Source organism: Sparus aurata, unplaced genomic scaffold, assembly GCF_900880675.1.
Source record: "Sparus aurata unplaced genomic scaffold, fSpaAur1.1, whole genome shotgun sequence".
NCBI lineage: Eukaryota > Metazoa > Chordata > Actinopteri > Spariformes > Sparidae > Sparus > Sparus aurata.
In genome coordinates, this window is record NW_022045136.1 from 84,220 (window position 1) to 99,410 (window position 15,191).

At 41.6% G+C, this 15,191-nt stretch overlaps 1 protein-coding gene across 1 annotated transcript; it reads right to left on the reverse strand.

Moving 5' to 3' along the window:
- Positions 1-3,656: 3,656 nt before the first annotated feature.
- Positions 3,657-13,108, reverse strand: LOC115577941 (calcium homeostasis modulator protein 5). The gene is made up of 2 exons (XM_030410798.1): positions 12,424-13,108; positions 3,657-5,483 (listed from the first exon to the last, which is right to left on the reverse strand). The coding sequence occupies exons 1-2, from the start codon at positions 12,964-12,966 to the stop codon at positions 5,094-5,096; spliced, it is 933 nt and encodes a 310-aa protein (XP_030266658.1). The 5' UTR covers positions 12,967-13,108; the 3' UTR covers positions 3,657-5,093.
- Positions 13,109-15,191: the final 2,083 nt, after the last annotated feature.

The following is a 15,191-nucleotide window of genomic DNA, read 5'->3' on the forward strand; positions in this document are numbered from 1 at the left end:
ATTGAGACTGTCTGATTAACGTTAGCTAGCCGCAGAGCCACGTTAGCTCTTATTCGTTGACTTTCAAGCAGAGGAGTTCAGGTAGCTACATCTTAAAAGTTGCTGGACATGTCACTATCTCCTTTTTGCAGAATATAAGAGTCACTTAAGGGCTCTGAGAAGTCGCTAGCTACAGCTAACGTTGCTAATGCTAGAAAAATGTTTAGCTGTAACGTTAACTTCTGTAGCAAGTCGGTTAAGACTTTGATAATGGAGAAACTGGTTTACTCTTAATAAAAGATGATACAAGGAAACTTGGATGTATTACGAAGGAAACATTTATTGACACTTGATCTATGCGAATTCAAAGATAACATAACAAGTGAGAATGATCCCTTTAACACCTTAGCCATACAATTTTTTAACAAATAATTTCACCTTCTCCACAGCACGGTGCAGCTGGATAATGCAAGGCAATCAACTTTGCAGGAATGCGGTATGGCCAGTACTCTGGTTCGTCGTCATCGTTATCAGCACTCAGCTTCAGTGAGTACATTTAAATAGATTAGCTTCTGAACTGGTGCTGCCATTAAATGTTTTTGTTTCTTCATACCTGTCAAATACTTACATGGCCACATCAATAATTATGTCTCCCATATATGTCTACTACCCTGTTATCTGGAGTTCCTTAAGGGTAAATCCTCAGAACTATCCTTAAAAAAATCAAAATCACTGATTCGATGTCAAATCCAAAGGGTTGTGTGTTTTCAGCTGTAGTCACTCTCCACAGTTCCTCCCTCAGTCTCTCTCAATCTATTAGATCTGCTAAATCTGTTAACTGTTTTAAGCGCCTCCTGAAATCATATTTATAGGATGGCTTTTTTATGAGATTTTTTAAACCTACTCTTCATTCACCATTTAATTTTTTTTCTGTTCCAACTTCTTTAATTAATGTTTTGTTTTTTGTTGTTGTTGTTGCGGGAAGCACTTTGCAACAGTGTAAGTGCTATATAATAATAGTTATCATTATTATCATTAACAATGTTTTCTTTGTTGTCTTTTCTTTGTCTGGTTGCAGAGAGATTCATGCCAGTCCACAGTAAACACCTGATTGAAGACTGCTGGGGAATTTTCAAGCAGGAATGATGACAACACCTGCCCAAAGTTCCAGTTTCCTTAACATTGTAACATGTCTGTATGAGACTCTGTCCCACCTGTCTTCAGTCAAGTCTGGACCCAATGACTCAAACACCAGTCTTGTCAAGGCTAATTAGAGGTAAGCTATGGTGTATGTCAGTGTAGCAAATGAGTAGATGCAAGCACTCAAACTACACTCAATCGATCTCCCTCAAGTGAACGGTGCCAACAGCTTCATCAGTATTATGGACAGGATTCAGGATTTAGGCTGCAATTCGACAAGGGTGAAACAAATACTGATGATCACTTAGTCCTGAAAAGTGACTGTTTCTACTTTTCACACTAATACAACAAAATAAATGAAATACTCCCGATGACCTGCAAAACTATATTCCAGAGTACTGGTTTCATTCTATGTATAACTCATTGGAGCTCAGTTTAACAGCAGAAGGCTGAATTTATCTCTGTAGGCATCATGCTCAGGCACTGCATCAATCTAACCTTTGCTTTGTTTCTTTTTTCTGGCTGCAGAGAGGATCATGCCAGTCTACAGTGGACACCAGATGGACAACACATGAGTCTTCAAGCAGAACTGGTGACTGCTGAATGCTTTAAGTTCCAGTTTCTTGAACACCATGTCCATGTTAAGAGCCCTCTTCAGCCAAGTCTGGACTCAGTGACTCATTAGTGTTGATCAACACAGGGCAAGTGGCTCCTTTTTTCATGACGTTTATTTCTTCTACCATGGACTATCCTTCATATGTATGGACACACACTGTCTTTTGAAGATGTCAACACTGCCTTGTGAGTATACTAGACAAGTTCTGTTTTTCAAAGAGAATGTGTATATGCAAAGAGATGTTCTTAAAGTTTATCAATTATAGTCTGTACTTTGGTTTACAATGGGCTTAATTGGTTATTTCCTTTATAATTTACCATTTGCATTTGCTGACTGTAAAATCTACGCCAACAAACTGTAATTCCATGTGTGTTGTACCATATTTTTTACGGTGAAATTCTGGCAACCACAGCGGCCAGTATTTTACCGTAGTTGAACTTTGCAATAAAATACCGTAATATATCTTACAGTTTTACCGTGTTTTTTCACTGATGGACTGTAATTAGGTTTACAGTATATATGTTATTTTTAAAAGAATTTACCGTAAACAGGTTTATATGATAACTGTTATTTTTACAGCAAATTACCGTAAACAAATAACAGTTCTCTAATGTGAAATTTACAGTTACATTGTAACCGTATTTTCTACGGTAAAGTTCTGGCAACCACAGCTGCCAGTATTTTACCGTAAATTCTACAGAATTTTTTTTACAGTGTAGAGTTCTGGTAAACGTGGGTTCGTTCAGACGTGTTTTTTTTTTTTTTTTACCGTCAGCTGGCTCTCTCTCTCTCTCTCTCTCTCTCTCCCTCTCTCTGCCGGTCGTCGGAGTTTTTTTTTTTTTTTAACCGTCAGCTGGCTCGAACCAGTTTTTTTGACGTCACACACTGAGTGTCTGATACTTTCTTGCTGTATTTCATAAAAAAATAATGGTAGTAGTGGTATAAATAATATTACAAATTAAGCTACACACACACACACACACACACACACCTGGTGTGGAAATAAAAAAAAAAAAAAAAAGAACCAAAAAAAAAGTACAAAAATCACACTGATCATAAAAAAAATGAATAGTTTAAAAAAGAAAGTTATGTTGAGTATGAAAACTCTTGTTCATTACATTTTACTTCATAATTGCAATCGCATGTGTTGTATTCATTGTTGCAAAACTTGTTCTGTTTTCTAATCAGCAATAAATATAACAATTTCTGATCAACCCATATCAATTGCATGCTTAAAATAACATACCGGTTAAAGCCACGCCCATTTCAAGACAACCCGACCCACGTCCGGGTCAAACCCCGCCCGTTTCCGGGTTAGGTCCCGCCCACTCCGAGTACAGATACAGATACAGATAATTCATATGGTTAACAGATACAGATACAGATACTGCTGTACTCGCTCATCCCTATTCTGCACCAACTTTATACAGTGGATCAAAATGCTCTACCACAATCCTACGGCTTCAATAAGAACGAATGACTTATTTTCAAATCCATTCACTTTACATCGATGCGCAAACAAGGGTGCCCAATTTCAGGTGTCCTATTCGGTCAGACCCATCTGACTAGACCTCAACCATGAGTCTGTAGATCGAGAGGATGCACACAGCTCAGTGTGACATCTCTTGAAGCGACCCGTATATCAAATCATCCCTGTGATGAGAGACCTCTGGTGCCTCTCAGACGGGTCCTGCTCTTGAAAAGAGACAGGATATTGACGTTGGACTGGCACATTTTCATTTCAAAAAACTTCAGAACAACATTTCATTTTGATGTAGATAATTGTCTACCACGCAACACACATAGTGAAACAACAGACAACTTGTTTGATGCTTTTGACACGATTCAGTAGTTATAGCAGTCGTTGCATGATTGATCCATAAATATACAGTATCTCACAAAAGTGAATACACCACTCACATTTCTGCAAACATTTTATTATATCTTTTCATGGGACAACACCGAAGAAATGACACTTTGATACAATGTAAAGTAGTGAGTGTACAGCTTGTATAAAAGTGTAAATTTGCCCAACTCTCAAAATAACTCAACACACAGTCATTAATGTCTAAACCGCTGGCAACAAAAGTGAGTACACCCCTAAGTGAAAATGTCCGAATTGTGTCCAAAGTGTCAATATTTTGTGTGGACACCATTATTTTCCAGCACTGCCTCAAACCTATTGGGCATGGAGTTCTCCAGAGTTTCACAGGTTGCCACTGGAATCCTCTTCCACTCCTCCATTATGACATCATGGAGCTGGTGGATGTTAAAGACATTGCGCTCCTCCACCTTCTGTTTGAGGATGCCCCACAGATGCTCAATGGGGAATACTGCCCTGCATCAGTACGACTTTGGAGCTTCCCACCTTGACAATGATGTCAGAGGAAAATTGTCAATTAACAGGCCTCAGATACATGCAGAGGTCGACTGAATTAGTGTGTATACAATAGTGGCTATTCAATGTGCTTAGAGGCAGTTGTGTCATTGCAGTTTGACGATAGCCACATTCTTTGTGGCAGTTTGGTTCCCAAACTTAGTCTGCAGTGCCTCTCTGCTGTAGATAACAATGTTTTCAAGTGTCTACTCCTGTAGATATTATTCTAACATTGTCTGTAATTACAAAAAAAACTGCAACTTCAGGGTTACATCTTACTGAAATAACCAAACAAGGGACATGTCACCTTTATAGTGGAGGCATTAAAAGAGCAGCATGCATATATTCTAACATTTTACTCTGCAACAACATTCATTGCTTACAAAAGAAATCCTAAAACATTTTCTGCACAAAAATTTCAATTCACTGTCTGCTTTACGTTTATTGGGAGTCTTGCTACAAACCAAACCTGTCAAAGCCCCTCATTGACTCCACTTTTGAATACACTACTTTGGAGTATTGTGGAAAAACACCTTTGTCAGTGAGGAGGCAGCCAACTTTGATACATCTGTATATGTTCAGCCAACCAAATGATCTGTATTAGTGTCCGTACTTGGAACGGGTGGGACTTATAATGGAAGTGGGTAATTCCTAAACCCAAAGATGGTGATTTAAGCCTGAAATGTAAACGGGTTCATCAAAAGTTGTTATATTTGTTTTGCATGAGAAAACTTATTACAAAACAGCCTCAGTATGAAACTTTAAGATTTAGAGAAATATTTTGTTGGTTTAGCTTTTTTGAACCCTGAATGAATAAACTTCAGTCAGCTACCCAATGAGGATTTCTGTAAAAAGTACATTATCTGTACAGAGTATTTACTCATCCCTCTTTTATAGCTGCACCTTGGTTTATCTGCTACTTGAATATGTATTATACAATTATTATTCAATTAAATGGCAAACAGACAATATATTCCCCCTCTAGCTCATCTCTATTCCATGCTCTAACTCCATGACAGGTCTCTTTTCTGGGGTGAAGTCCCTGTCTGTCCTCTCCACGTAACGCTGCAGGGTGCTGTAATACTGCTCGCTCCTGGAAAAGGTGTAGAGTGAAGAGATCTCCTCCCATGCCTTGTGGTTAGGGAAAGGGAATGGTTCAGGGTCCTTATTCTCAAAGAAGCTCTGCAGGTTTCTCTCAGCCAGCTTGGTAGCATAGTCCACAGCAAAGACATCAAAGCGCTCCTTTTCTTTTTCAACATAGCGTTTCCAGAATGTGAGCTGCAGGAAGCTGACTTTGGAACGACAGTTTGTGCAGCAGGTACCCAGTAGGCCCACGATGGAGGCAGTAATGACAATACACCAGCCCAGGATCTGCAGACAAACAAGAATTATATAAACTTAAACTTACTCCACACTATGAAATCCCCCCTAGAGAATACCTTCTGTATATAACTAAATACATTCAGTTGATTAGTAGCTCCTGTCTCAACATCTACTATACTGATTATGGTGCTGTGAGTATGTAAAGCCAGGGGATATCAACTGTACATCACCATTACCGACACAATTTTAGAAGAGTTCTACCCCCAACCCTTCTAAAATTGTGCCGGTTTATTATTATTTGTTGTCTGCCGCTTGAGCTCAAATTCCTGTGAGCTGGAATGGGCCAGAAACTTGAAACTTGGCCCAATGATTGGAAATGATCTGCATCAACTTTTATTAAAATATGAGCCCCATCAGCCAGATGGTGGCGCTGTAATTAAGGATTTAAAATGCGTTTTTGGGAAGGCCATGCCCCTCACACTGTAAGTTTGATTGATTTGAAATTTGACACACTAGTCCAGCTCCATGTGCTCTACAAAAAAGCCAATTGGACCATGAAGCTCCGCCTACTTAGATTTTTTGCTAATTCGCATAATGTGAAAAAACGTAAAATGAATAGAACTTTTGAAAGATTGACTCTACCAACACCAAATTTGGTATACGGCTTAGGGAGACAAAAAGACACATTTCTATTATAAATTAGCCAGATTGGTCAAAAAACATGGCCGCCACAGACCAATGTATCTTTGCAATGGGCAGGGCTTAGACATGATTGGTCATAACTCCCACACCCTTTGCCCTATCATCACAAAACTTGGTGGGTAGGTTCACAATAGGACTGGAAATCTGCCGACCAAAGCATGTTGAGCTCAACCTATAGGGGGCGCTATAAATGTGACAAATGCGTATCTCAAAGACCATTGGACAGAATTTCACCAAATTTGGTATGCATGCCCTAGGTGCGAGTATTAACTAATATCTTGAGTGCCATTTTGACATGTGAAAGTGGGCGTGGCCTATTTGTCATTAACCATCATTGTTTGCGTTTTATTAATTTATGGCGAGCTGGAACGACCCAGAGACACGAAACTTAGTGTGTTGAGTATAAATGACGTCCAAATTCTGCTCCAAAAATTTGATCCCAATCCATCAGATAGGGGCGCTATAACATAGGATGTGAACTTCGACAGGCTTTCCCCGTAAAGCAATAAGGGCTATTGACTTGAAATTTTTCATACAGGTCCTCCTGATAGTCCTCTACAAAAAAGTCTCCTGCACCACGAAAGCAGCTATTACAGATTTTTTGCTAATTAGCATAATGTGAAAAACAGTAAAATGAATAGAACTTTTGAAAGATTGACTCTATCAACACCAAATATAATATACAGCTTTGGGAGATGAAAAGACAAATTTCTACTGTAAATGAGCCAGATTGGTCAAAAAACATGGCCTCCACAGACCAATGTCTTTTTGCAATGGGCGGGGCTTAGAAATGATTGGCCATAACTCCCACACCCTTTGTCCTATTGTTACAAAATTTGGTGGGTAGGTTCAAAACAGGACTGGGAATCTGCCTAACAGAGCATGTTGAGCTCAACCTATAGGGGGCGCTTTAAATGCCATTGGCATGTAGCTGAAAATCCAATTTGGAGAATTCTGGGGCTTATCATGGCTAAGTGTTGCACAGATCTTTGGGGAACACGCTGATGTCATCGACTGTGGGGGATGAGGGTCAGGGTGGCCGGTTTGGGACGAAAGAGGTTAGAACCCGCGGATTGCCGCTTGCGGCTATATTGAGGGCCCGAGCAGGTAGACCTGCGAGGTCCCTATTGTAATTGGAAGGAAAGAAATTTTCTTCTCCAAGTTTGACTGCAGTTTTGGATGCCTGAACATACCCCAAAACTTACCAAATTTGGAATATACGTCACATCCAGCGAAAATTACAATCCTGCATTGTCACTGGGCGTGGTCATGACCTGCAGGCTCTGTAGCGCCCCCTAATGTTCTTCCCTGCCTTCCACATGTGCGTAGACAAACGAAATTCGGTACGCAGATTCCTCATGACCAGACGCACAAAAAAGTCTGGGGGCCCATACTGTCACTCCAAAAGGAAGTCAGCCATTTTGATGTGTGGCGGCATTTTTCCCAAATTCATGCCTACTTTGAAAACTATCTTGTCCTAGAGCAGGGATTCCCAAAGTGTGGTGCGCGCACCCCTGGGGGTGCGCAAGCCGCCACCAGGGGGTGCGCGAGATGAAAAATGTAATGGTGGTCTGGTGTAAAAATATTACACAGTGTCTGTGCGTTCAGACCGAAAGCACACAAAGAGTAAAATCCACCTTGTCCACTCCACCTAAGTCGCTTAGTCACCCTGTTCGTTCTTGCTTCTAAATTTAAAGGGCCCGCGTTAAACACCACCACGCAACTACTGCTGTAGCACAGCCCATCCATTTACCGACATCGTTGATCAGGGAAAGTTACTCATTGAACAGTAACTTGATAACGCGCGCACACACACACACACACACACACACACACACACACACACACACACACACACACAGCCACTGGAGAAACTGCTATTGCAGGGGTGGACTGGCCATCGGGAGTACCGGGGTTTTTTCCGGTGGGCCGATGGTCGGCCGTTTTTTATTTTATTTTTATTCATTTATTTTAGAGAGTGAGAGATTGGTGAAAAAATCAAACTGAGCTTCAGTGTCTGTCCGAGGAGGAAAGCAGCAGGACCAGGCTGCCTGCTGGAGGGAGGAAGAAGTCTAGCAAGAAGCTGGAGATAAACATGCGGGGATGGGTGATCAGCAAACAGGCACGCCATGAGAGAGTGTCCCGCATGATGATCAAGGCGAAACAAATGTCCGCCACCGTGAGTGACAGCAGAGATGAGGAGTTTGCAGCGAGTGCTGGTCGGCTGAATCGTTTCCTCCGCCACAACAACTTCACTTGCAGAAAGATGCCAGAGAATTCACCGAGAAGCTGGCGAAGTGTGTGACATTTTCATCCTGGGTTTTGAGAGGAAGGAACTAAACTCCTGTCACGCATTGCCACCTGGTCCCAAATAAACGCCCTGGCTATTATTCGGTAATTTACGGTATGATAACTCTCCCGGCCGGGGAGAGAGACATGCACAGTGCTCAGCTGCAGACACATCAGAGAGGTGACGAGTTTTGAGTCCCAATTTCTCTGGGACCGACCTGACTGAGGGACGACAGCAGAGCGAGACATTCCCATTGAATATCGCATGGCTTTTCCCCCTTTTCCACCGAGACACGTCATAGCTCATTACATAAATTTGGAGGATTTTTAATTTTTTCTTTTTACTCCCGCCACCGCCTTTTCCACCTTTCCCTCCTTGTCCACCTGGCTCCCATCCATTGCATTAATATGGGTAAGTCTTTGTCGGTATTGATATTATTGCTACAAATATAGGCCTACTGGGAATACTCACACATCCTCCTCCCCGTCTCTCTCTCTCTCTCTCTCTCCCTCTCTTGCTGCAGGCTGAGCGACTTTTGCGCCGCGCTTGAAAAGTTCCAGATGGATCCTCTTTTATCCTCTTTTAATTTAGGCCTATCTTATGATTCTGAGCCCATCCTCTTTGTTACTTATTTTGTGGATCGTGTGTAATTTTATCTCACTTGTAAAGTTTCAGATTGATCCTCATTTTTTTTTATTTATACCTGTTTCTGAGCCCATGCTCTTTAATGTTGTGGATCGTTTGTAACTTCATTGCAATTTAATTCAATGTTCTGTCGTTCTAATTTCCATAACTGTTGTGTTATGATGATGTTGATGTTAGCTCCACGGTTATTTAATACTGCTGCAATTTTTCTTTTACGCGGCTGAAAAAATAACATTTATGTCAAAATCGTGCTTTCTGTTACTGAGCCTGTCTGTCACTCATCCTCCTCAAAGTGGAAGCTTGTGCGTAACTTTGTTGTATGATATTGAAACTCTGTTGATGTTGTTATCGTCATGCATGTTGTGGTTATTTGCGCATGATTAAACATGAGTCTTTATATGGCGATAAAACAAAGCTTTGTTGCGTTTTTTTGGGGGGGGGGGGTGCGTCAGCCCGGTTGGGACGTAGAAGGGGGTGCTCCGCAGAAAAAGGTTGGGAACCGCTGTCCTAGAGCTTAAACACCACAGTCTTCAAATTAACTCAATTATCTTCTTCATGCCTTGAAGAACAAAAGTTATGGAAATCATTCAGCTGCGTCAAACTTTAGTGGGCGGGGCGGTGGAAACCATTTTTTCCTCACGCCGTCAAGCATCAAGGCTTTATAACTTCAACATACAATTTCCTATCCACACCAAACTGCTCATAAGTGTAGAGGCTGTCTCCCCGAATAAATCTCAGCATCAATACTAAGTCGGCCATTTTGCTTTTGGCCGCCATTTTAAAATATTGCCCATCTTCGTACTTAAATTATCTCCTCCTACAGATGTAACACCACCGACTTCACAGTCACTCAGTATCATCCTCTGACCTTGAAGATGAAAAGTTATGGAAATCTTTATCCTATGTCATACCTGCTGGCCGCAGTGGAGTGGTCAATTCAAATCCTTCGCTGTAAAGCATCAAGTCCTCGTAACTTCTTCATACAATTTCCTATCTTGGCCAAATCTCTCAGGAATGCAGAGGGAGTCACCCTGAAAAGATCTGTGTTGTCATGGGGCGTGGTCGTGACCTGCGGGCTCTGTAGCGCCCCCTAATGTTCAGCCCTGCCTCCCACAAGTGCGTAGAAGAACGACATTTGGTACGCCGATTCCTCATGACCAGACGCATAAAAAACCCTCTTGGACCGATACCGTCACTCCAACAGGAAGTCAGCCATTTTGATGTGTGGCGGCATTTTTGTCCAATTTATGCCTACTTTGAAAACTATCTCGTCCTAGAGCTTAAACACCACAGTCTTCACATTAACTCAATTATCATCTTCATGCCTTGAAGAACAAAAGTTATGGAAATCTTTCAGCTGCGACATACTCTAGTGGGGGGCTCGGTGGAAACCATTTTTTTCCCTCGCCGTCAAGCATCAAGGCTTTATAACTTCAACATACAATTTCCTATCCACACCAAACTGCTCATAAGTGTAGAGGCTGTCATCCCGAATACACCTCAGCATCAATACTAAGTCGGCCATTTTGATTTTGGCCGCCATTTTGAAATATTGCCAATCTTCGTACTTAAATTATCTCCTCCGACAGATGTAACACCACCGACTTCACAGTCACTCAGTATGATCCTCTGACCTTGAAGATGAAAAGTTATGGAAATCTTTATCCTACGTCATACCTTCTGGCCATGGCAGTACCAGCCATAAAAATCCTTTACTATCCAATTTACTATCTCGGCCAAATCTCTCAGGATTCTAGAGGGAGTCGCCATGAATAGATCTGTGCATCAATACTGTGTCATATCCATAGCACCACCCACTGGACACAGGAAGTCAGACAAACATCATCTGATTGACATGACGTTCACTGCTTGTATCTCCCCGTCATGACATGCTTGTAACAGGTGAGCGCGCAGTCCGACAACGCCGCAGCCCGACACGCACGAACTGCGAGGGCCCGTTCATCACTGCTTGCAGTTTAAATTTTTTTTGTTTTTGTTTCTTTCTTCCTTAATGGGCCCTGGTGCAGCTGCACCGGTTGCACCGCTGATACTTACACCACTGATGAAGACCATGGTTTGTGGCTGTTAAGGAAAACAAAACATCTGCCAACTAACACTGGCATGTTTGAGTCAGTTTGATGTGATGGTTTGTCCCAAAGCCTGTAAAAACTATTGCATGATGTCTGCTGTGGCTGTGAATGAGCTTTTTGAAGTCTGGGAAAGTAGCCCTGGTGATGTCATTGTGATGTCATCATTATCAGTTATCATTCAATTTGTAGCAGATAGTACAGAGTTTAGGAAATTAAGGGAAACCCTGTGTCTAGACTGATGTCAGCATGGCGATACATGATCACTATTTCAAGTATCCCTTTACACCATCTGTCTTCTAAGTGTCAAGGAGCCATATTTTCTGTGCAGTATCCTTTTGATATGTGTGATTAATCCTAATACATTTTCCATCAAAACTGAGGAATATAACTGTATTACAGTAGCATGGCTCAAGGAGCAGTTAAAGGAGAGAGAGTGAGGTGCTGGTTGCACTCAGGGTAGACAGTGTAAGCGATCAGAGCAGAGGATAAAGGGCAATGATGTTGTACAGCAGCAGTAAATGCACATTGTTGTAGGCTACAGTTCGCCCAGGAACTCTGACCTGAGTCTGTAGAATTACAAACATCTGCACACTCTGCTCTGCCCAGGTTGTAAACTGCAGATGCACATATTTATCCACAGCCTTTTTAATGGAACAACCTTTTGTTTACATGCGTTTTGTCCCAAAAAATTAACTTGAAGCGTAATGAAATGCTTGAAGTTGCAAATCAGGATTAGCATCCTGTCAGGATGGAAAGTCTAGTTAAAAGAGAACTTCGGCCGTTTTTAACTCATATCCCTGTTGATTGAGGTTACCGAGTGCTGTCAGTAGGAAAAATAACGTGAATTTTTTTAACAATATTGACCAGATATCAGGACGGCAGCTAAAGCCAACCTATGGGGGCAGGCATCCTTAAGTTTCACTTTCGGTTATGTCTGCCCCCATAGGTTCGCTTTAGCTGCCGTTCTGATACTAAATATTGTGCCAAATATTCTCGTTATTTTTCCTAATGACAGCACTCAGTAACCTCGATCAACAGGGATATGGGTTAAAAACGGACGAAGTTCTCCTTTAAGTGAGTGGATGCACCAGTTAGAATAAGATGGAGGATTCTGTGCTCCAAATCCAGAGAGAACAGTGTACTACTTTTAAAGCCTAAATTGTACTCCCTATGAGTAATCTAATCATTTATCATCATCACTGTAATCATTTTTATTTGGACTGTAGCTGAATGCTCACACAGACCAACATGTCTCACTTACCTGTGACTGGGCTCTGAACATTAGCAGCAGCTCCATGCGCTCTTCACTGGACAGTTTGGACCGGTCACAGGGTACTCTGGCCAGCTCCTCCCGACACTTTATGGTCTTATTTTTACAGAACAGATCCACCACAAGGTTATCATCGAGACCGCTGACAGCACACTCATAAAAGGTCCCATTGAGCAGGGCAACAGACAGCCACATGATAGGAGCCACACAAGCCCCAGTGAAGATGTCCATGAGCACCCTTAGGCAGCCAAAGCAGTTCCCACGGGGGCAAAGCTTCATGGGATTGAGGCAGCAGCCAGTATAGAGTCTCCACAACCTGGTGCTGAAGAACAGACCCATGACCAGCAGGACTGCAGCCGGGCCCAGCAGGAAAGTCAGTCCGTAGGCAAAGTTCTGGTCGTGATTGCATGGGCACTGAAAGGAGACCATGGAGAAGACTCGCTCCCCACCTATAGTCAGGAGAGCCATGAAACTGTAGCCAATGGTGGCTTTCTGGTTCATGAAGAAACGCAAGACGGTCTGGAAGTTATCCATAGTTTCAGCAGAAAGGTTTGTATGCAATCCGAATGAGAATAAACAAAGCAAAAGACAGCCAGTGGAAAGAGAAAAAGTTGATGTTGTTGAAAGTTGTCTTTGCAGCCTGCAGTCATTCCCTGGCTGCTGTTAGGTCACAGCTGAAGACAAAATACATCTGCCAAGCCTGTCTGTGCCCCTCCCTTAGCTCTCTTCAGGCTCCTCCTTTTGTCAGTCTGATGCTCCCTCCCACCAAACGTTACTCCTCATACATTACCTACTCCTTAACCAAAAGGAAAGCCCCTGCAGCACTGTCAAAGCAAAGGTACAGCCCCAGTGGTGTAAAGTTACAACACTCCACTTCTCTTTCTGTTTACATGTACATCCCTTTATTAACGGATCTTTATATGCTTTGCTCTTCAGCTCTGTGGGACAATCATTTGCAAAAATCCTGCTGGTCCAGTTTTTGTGATTACTAGTCTGTGTCTTGTGACAGCAATGTTTGGGAATGCAGCCTCAAGCTATTCATGCTGGCAAAAATAAAAAGGCAAACAACTGAAAAACTGTCTGACAGCCGTATTTCTCATCATGCACATGCATTTAATGTCAACAAAGTCTCAATTCTGCATGTCAGTGGTGACCATTCAGCAGACATAAAATCCACCATTTTTATCTGGAATAACAAAAAGTGCTTAGAGGAGGAACATGCATACGGTGGATCATGCAGAATGAGAGCATTCATTCATTCTATTGAAATGTTTCCATAGAGAACACACCATTGTTGTAGAGACAGACACACAGTCAGCATCAGCTGCAGAGGCTGAGGAAGAATAAGGAAGTGATCAAATCCTCTTTGTGTTTTTTTCTGTTTTCCATTAGTGCAGGAGTGATTGCTCATACTGATACACTCTGAGTGTGTTATACAGGAAGCTATAAACTTTTTTTGCTAGTTCTAACACCATTTATAACTGATGCTCAAAAACAGGATGTGGGCATTTACTACATATGTCATCTATGTGAAGTGTCCAGGAAGCGGCTGAGTGGAAAATATTACACATTTCCTGTTTAAGCCCAGAAATGGTAAACCAGTCATTTGGTGCACATAAGGCTCACATGAATATCTGACTTTACTCTCTGTCCCAGTGTTACTGCACACTAGGGCTTTGACTCCGAACTTCGTTGTTCGAATATAATTCGAATATTTACAAAAATAAAGATATTCGAACGAACATTAGGCAGCCCTTAATATTCGAACCTGTTATGGGCATTATTTTTTGTAAACGTGTTTGCTTGTAAACGTTTTCAATTCAGATTCCGAGGCTTTTTCACGCCTGGTGAAGTTGTGAATCGCGAGCTCATTAGGCTATTATTGGTCATCTGGGCTCCTGCAGGTGATGTTAGCGTCCTGGTTAGCGCCTATTTTGTATACCAGAACAATCAACAAGCCTACAACAACTACGCCTGAGGACATCATTGCCTGCCTATTGACACTGACTGATACAATGCCCTCTGGTGGACAGAACATGTACAACTTAAGTTTGATACCAATATAGGTCTAACTGAAGGCATTTAATGGTCAAAATATTGTTAATAAATATTCGAATATATTAGAATATTAATATTAATAAACAAACGAACTTCGAATATGATTTTTGGCCAAAAGTCAAAGCCCTACTGCACACCTTCAATTGAGATCAGTGATCTGCTCTCAGTCATGTTGCCACTGCGATATCATGTGATCATCTGCATGGCACAGATGCACTGAACATGTGTCTAGTTAAACAGTACATAATCTGGGTAATTAGTACAGCACAAGGCACAGAGGGGCAGTGGCGGATCTAGGATTTTTCTGAGTAAGGGGCCATCAAGGGGCCACAATATTCATAGAGGGGCCAAGTATTTGTCCAACATCCTTGCACACAATCCCCGGTTTTGGTAAGATGTATATATTTCATCTGTCACACCATGTTCAAACCCTTGAATGTAATTTTAAAAAGCTTGCACAATAAAATATGCTTACCAATTTCGGTCACACTTCATTTTACATTACGTTAATAGGACGTAGCGGGCCGTACTTTGTATCAAATTAGACAAAACAAGACACTAATAAGACGTAACAAGCTTTACTTTGTATCAAATTATACAAAACAAAACGCTAATAAGACGTAACAAGCTTTACTTTGTATCAAATTATACAAAACAAGATGCTAATAAGACGTAACAAGCTTTACTTTGTATCAAATTAT

Excerpts from the sequence above, each read along its gene's own strand:
- LOC115577941 (XM_030410798.1), bottom strand. The coding sequence starts at position 12,966 with ATGGATAACTTCCAGACCGTCTTGCGTTTCTTCATGAACCAGAAAGCC. Across the intron at positions 5,484-12,423 it reads TGTTCAGAGCCCAGTCACAG|ATCCTGGGCTGGTGTATTGT; the intron begins GTAAGTGAGACA and ends GTTTGTCTGCAG.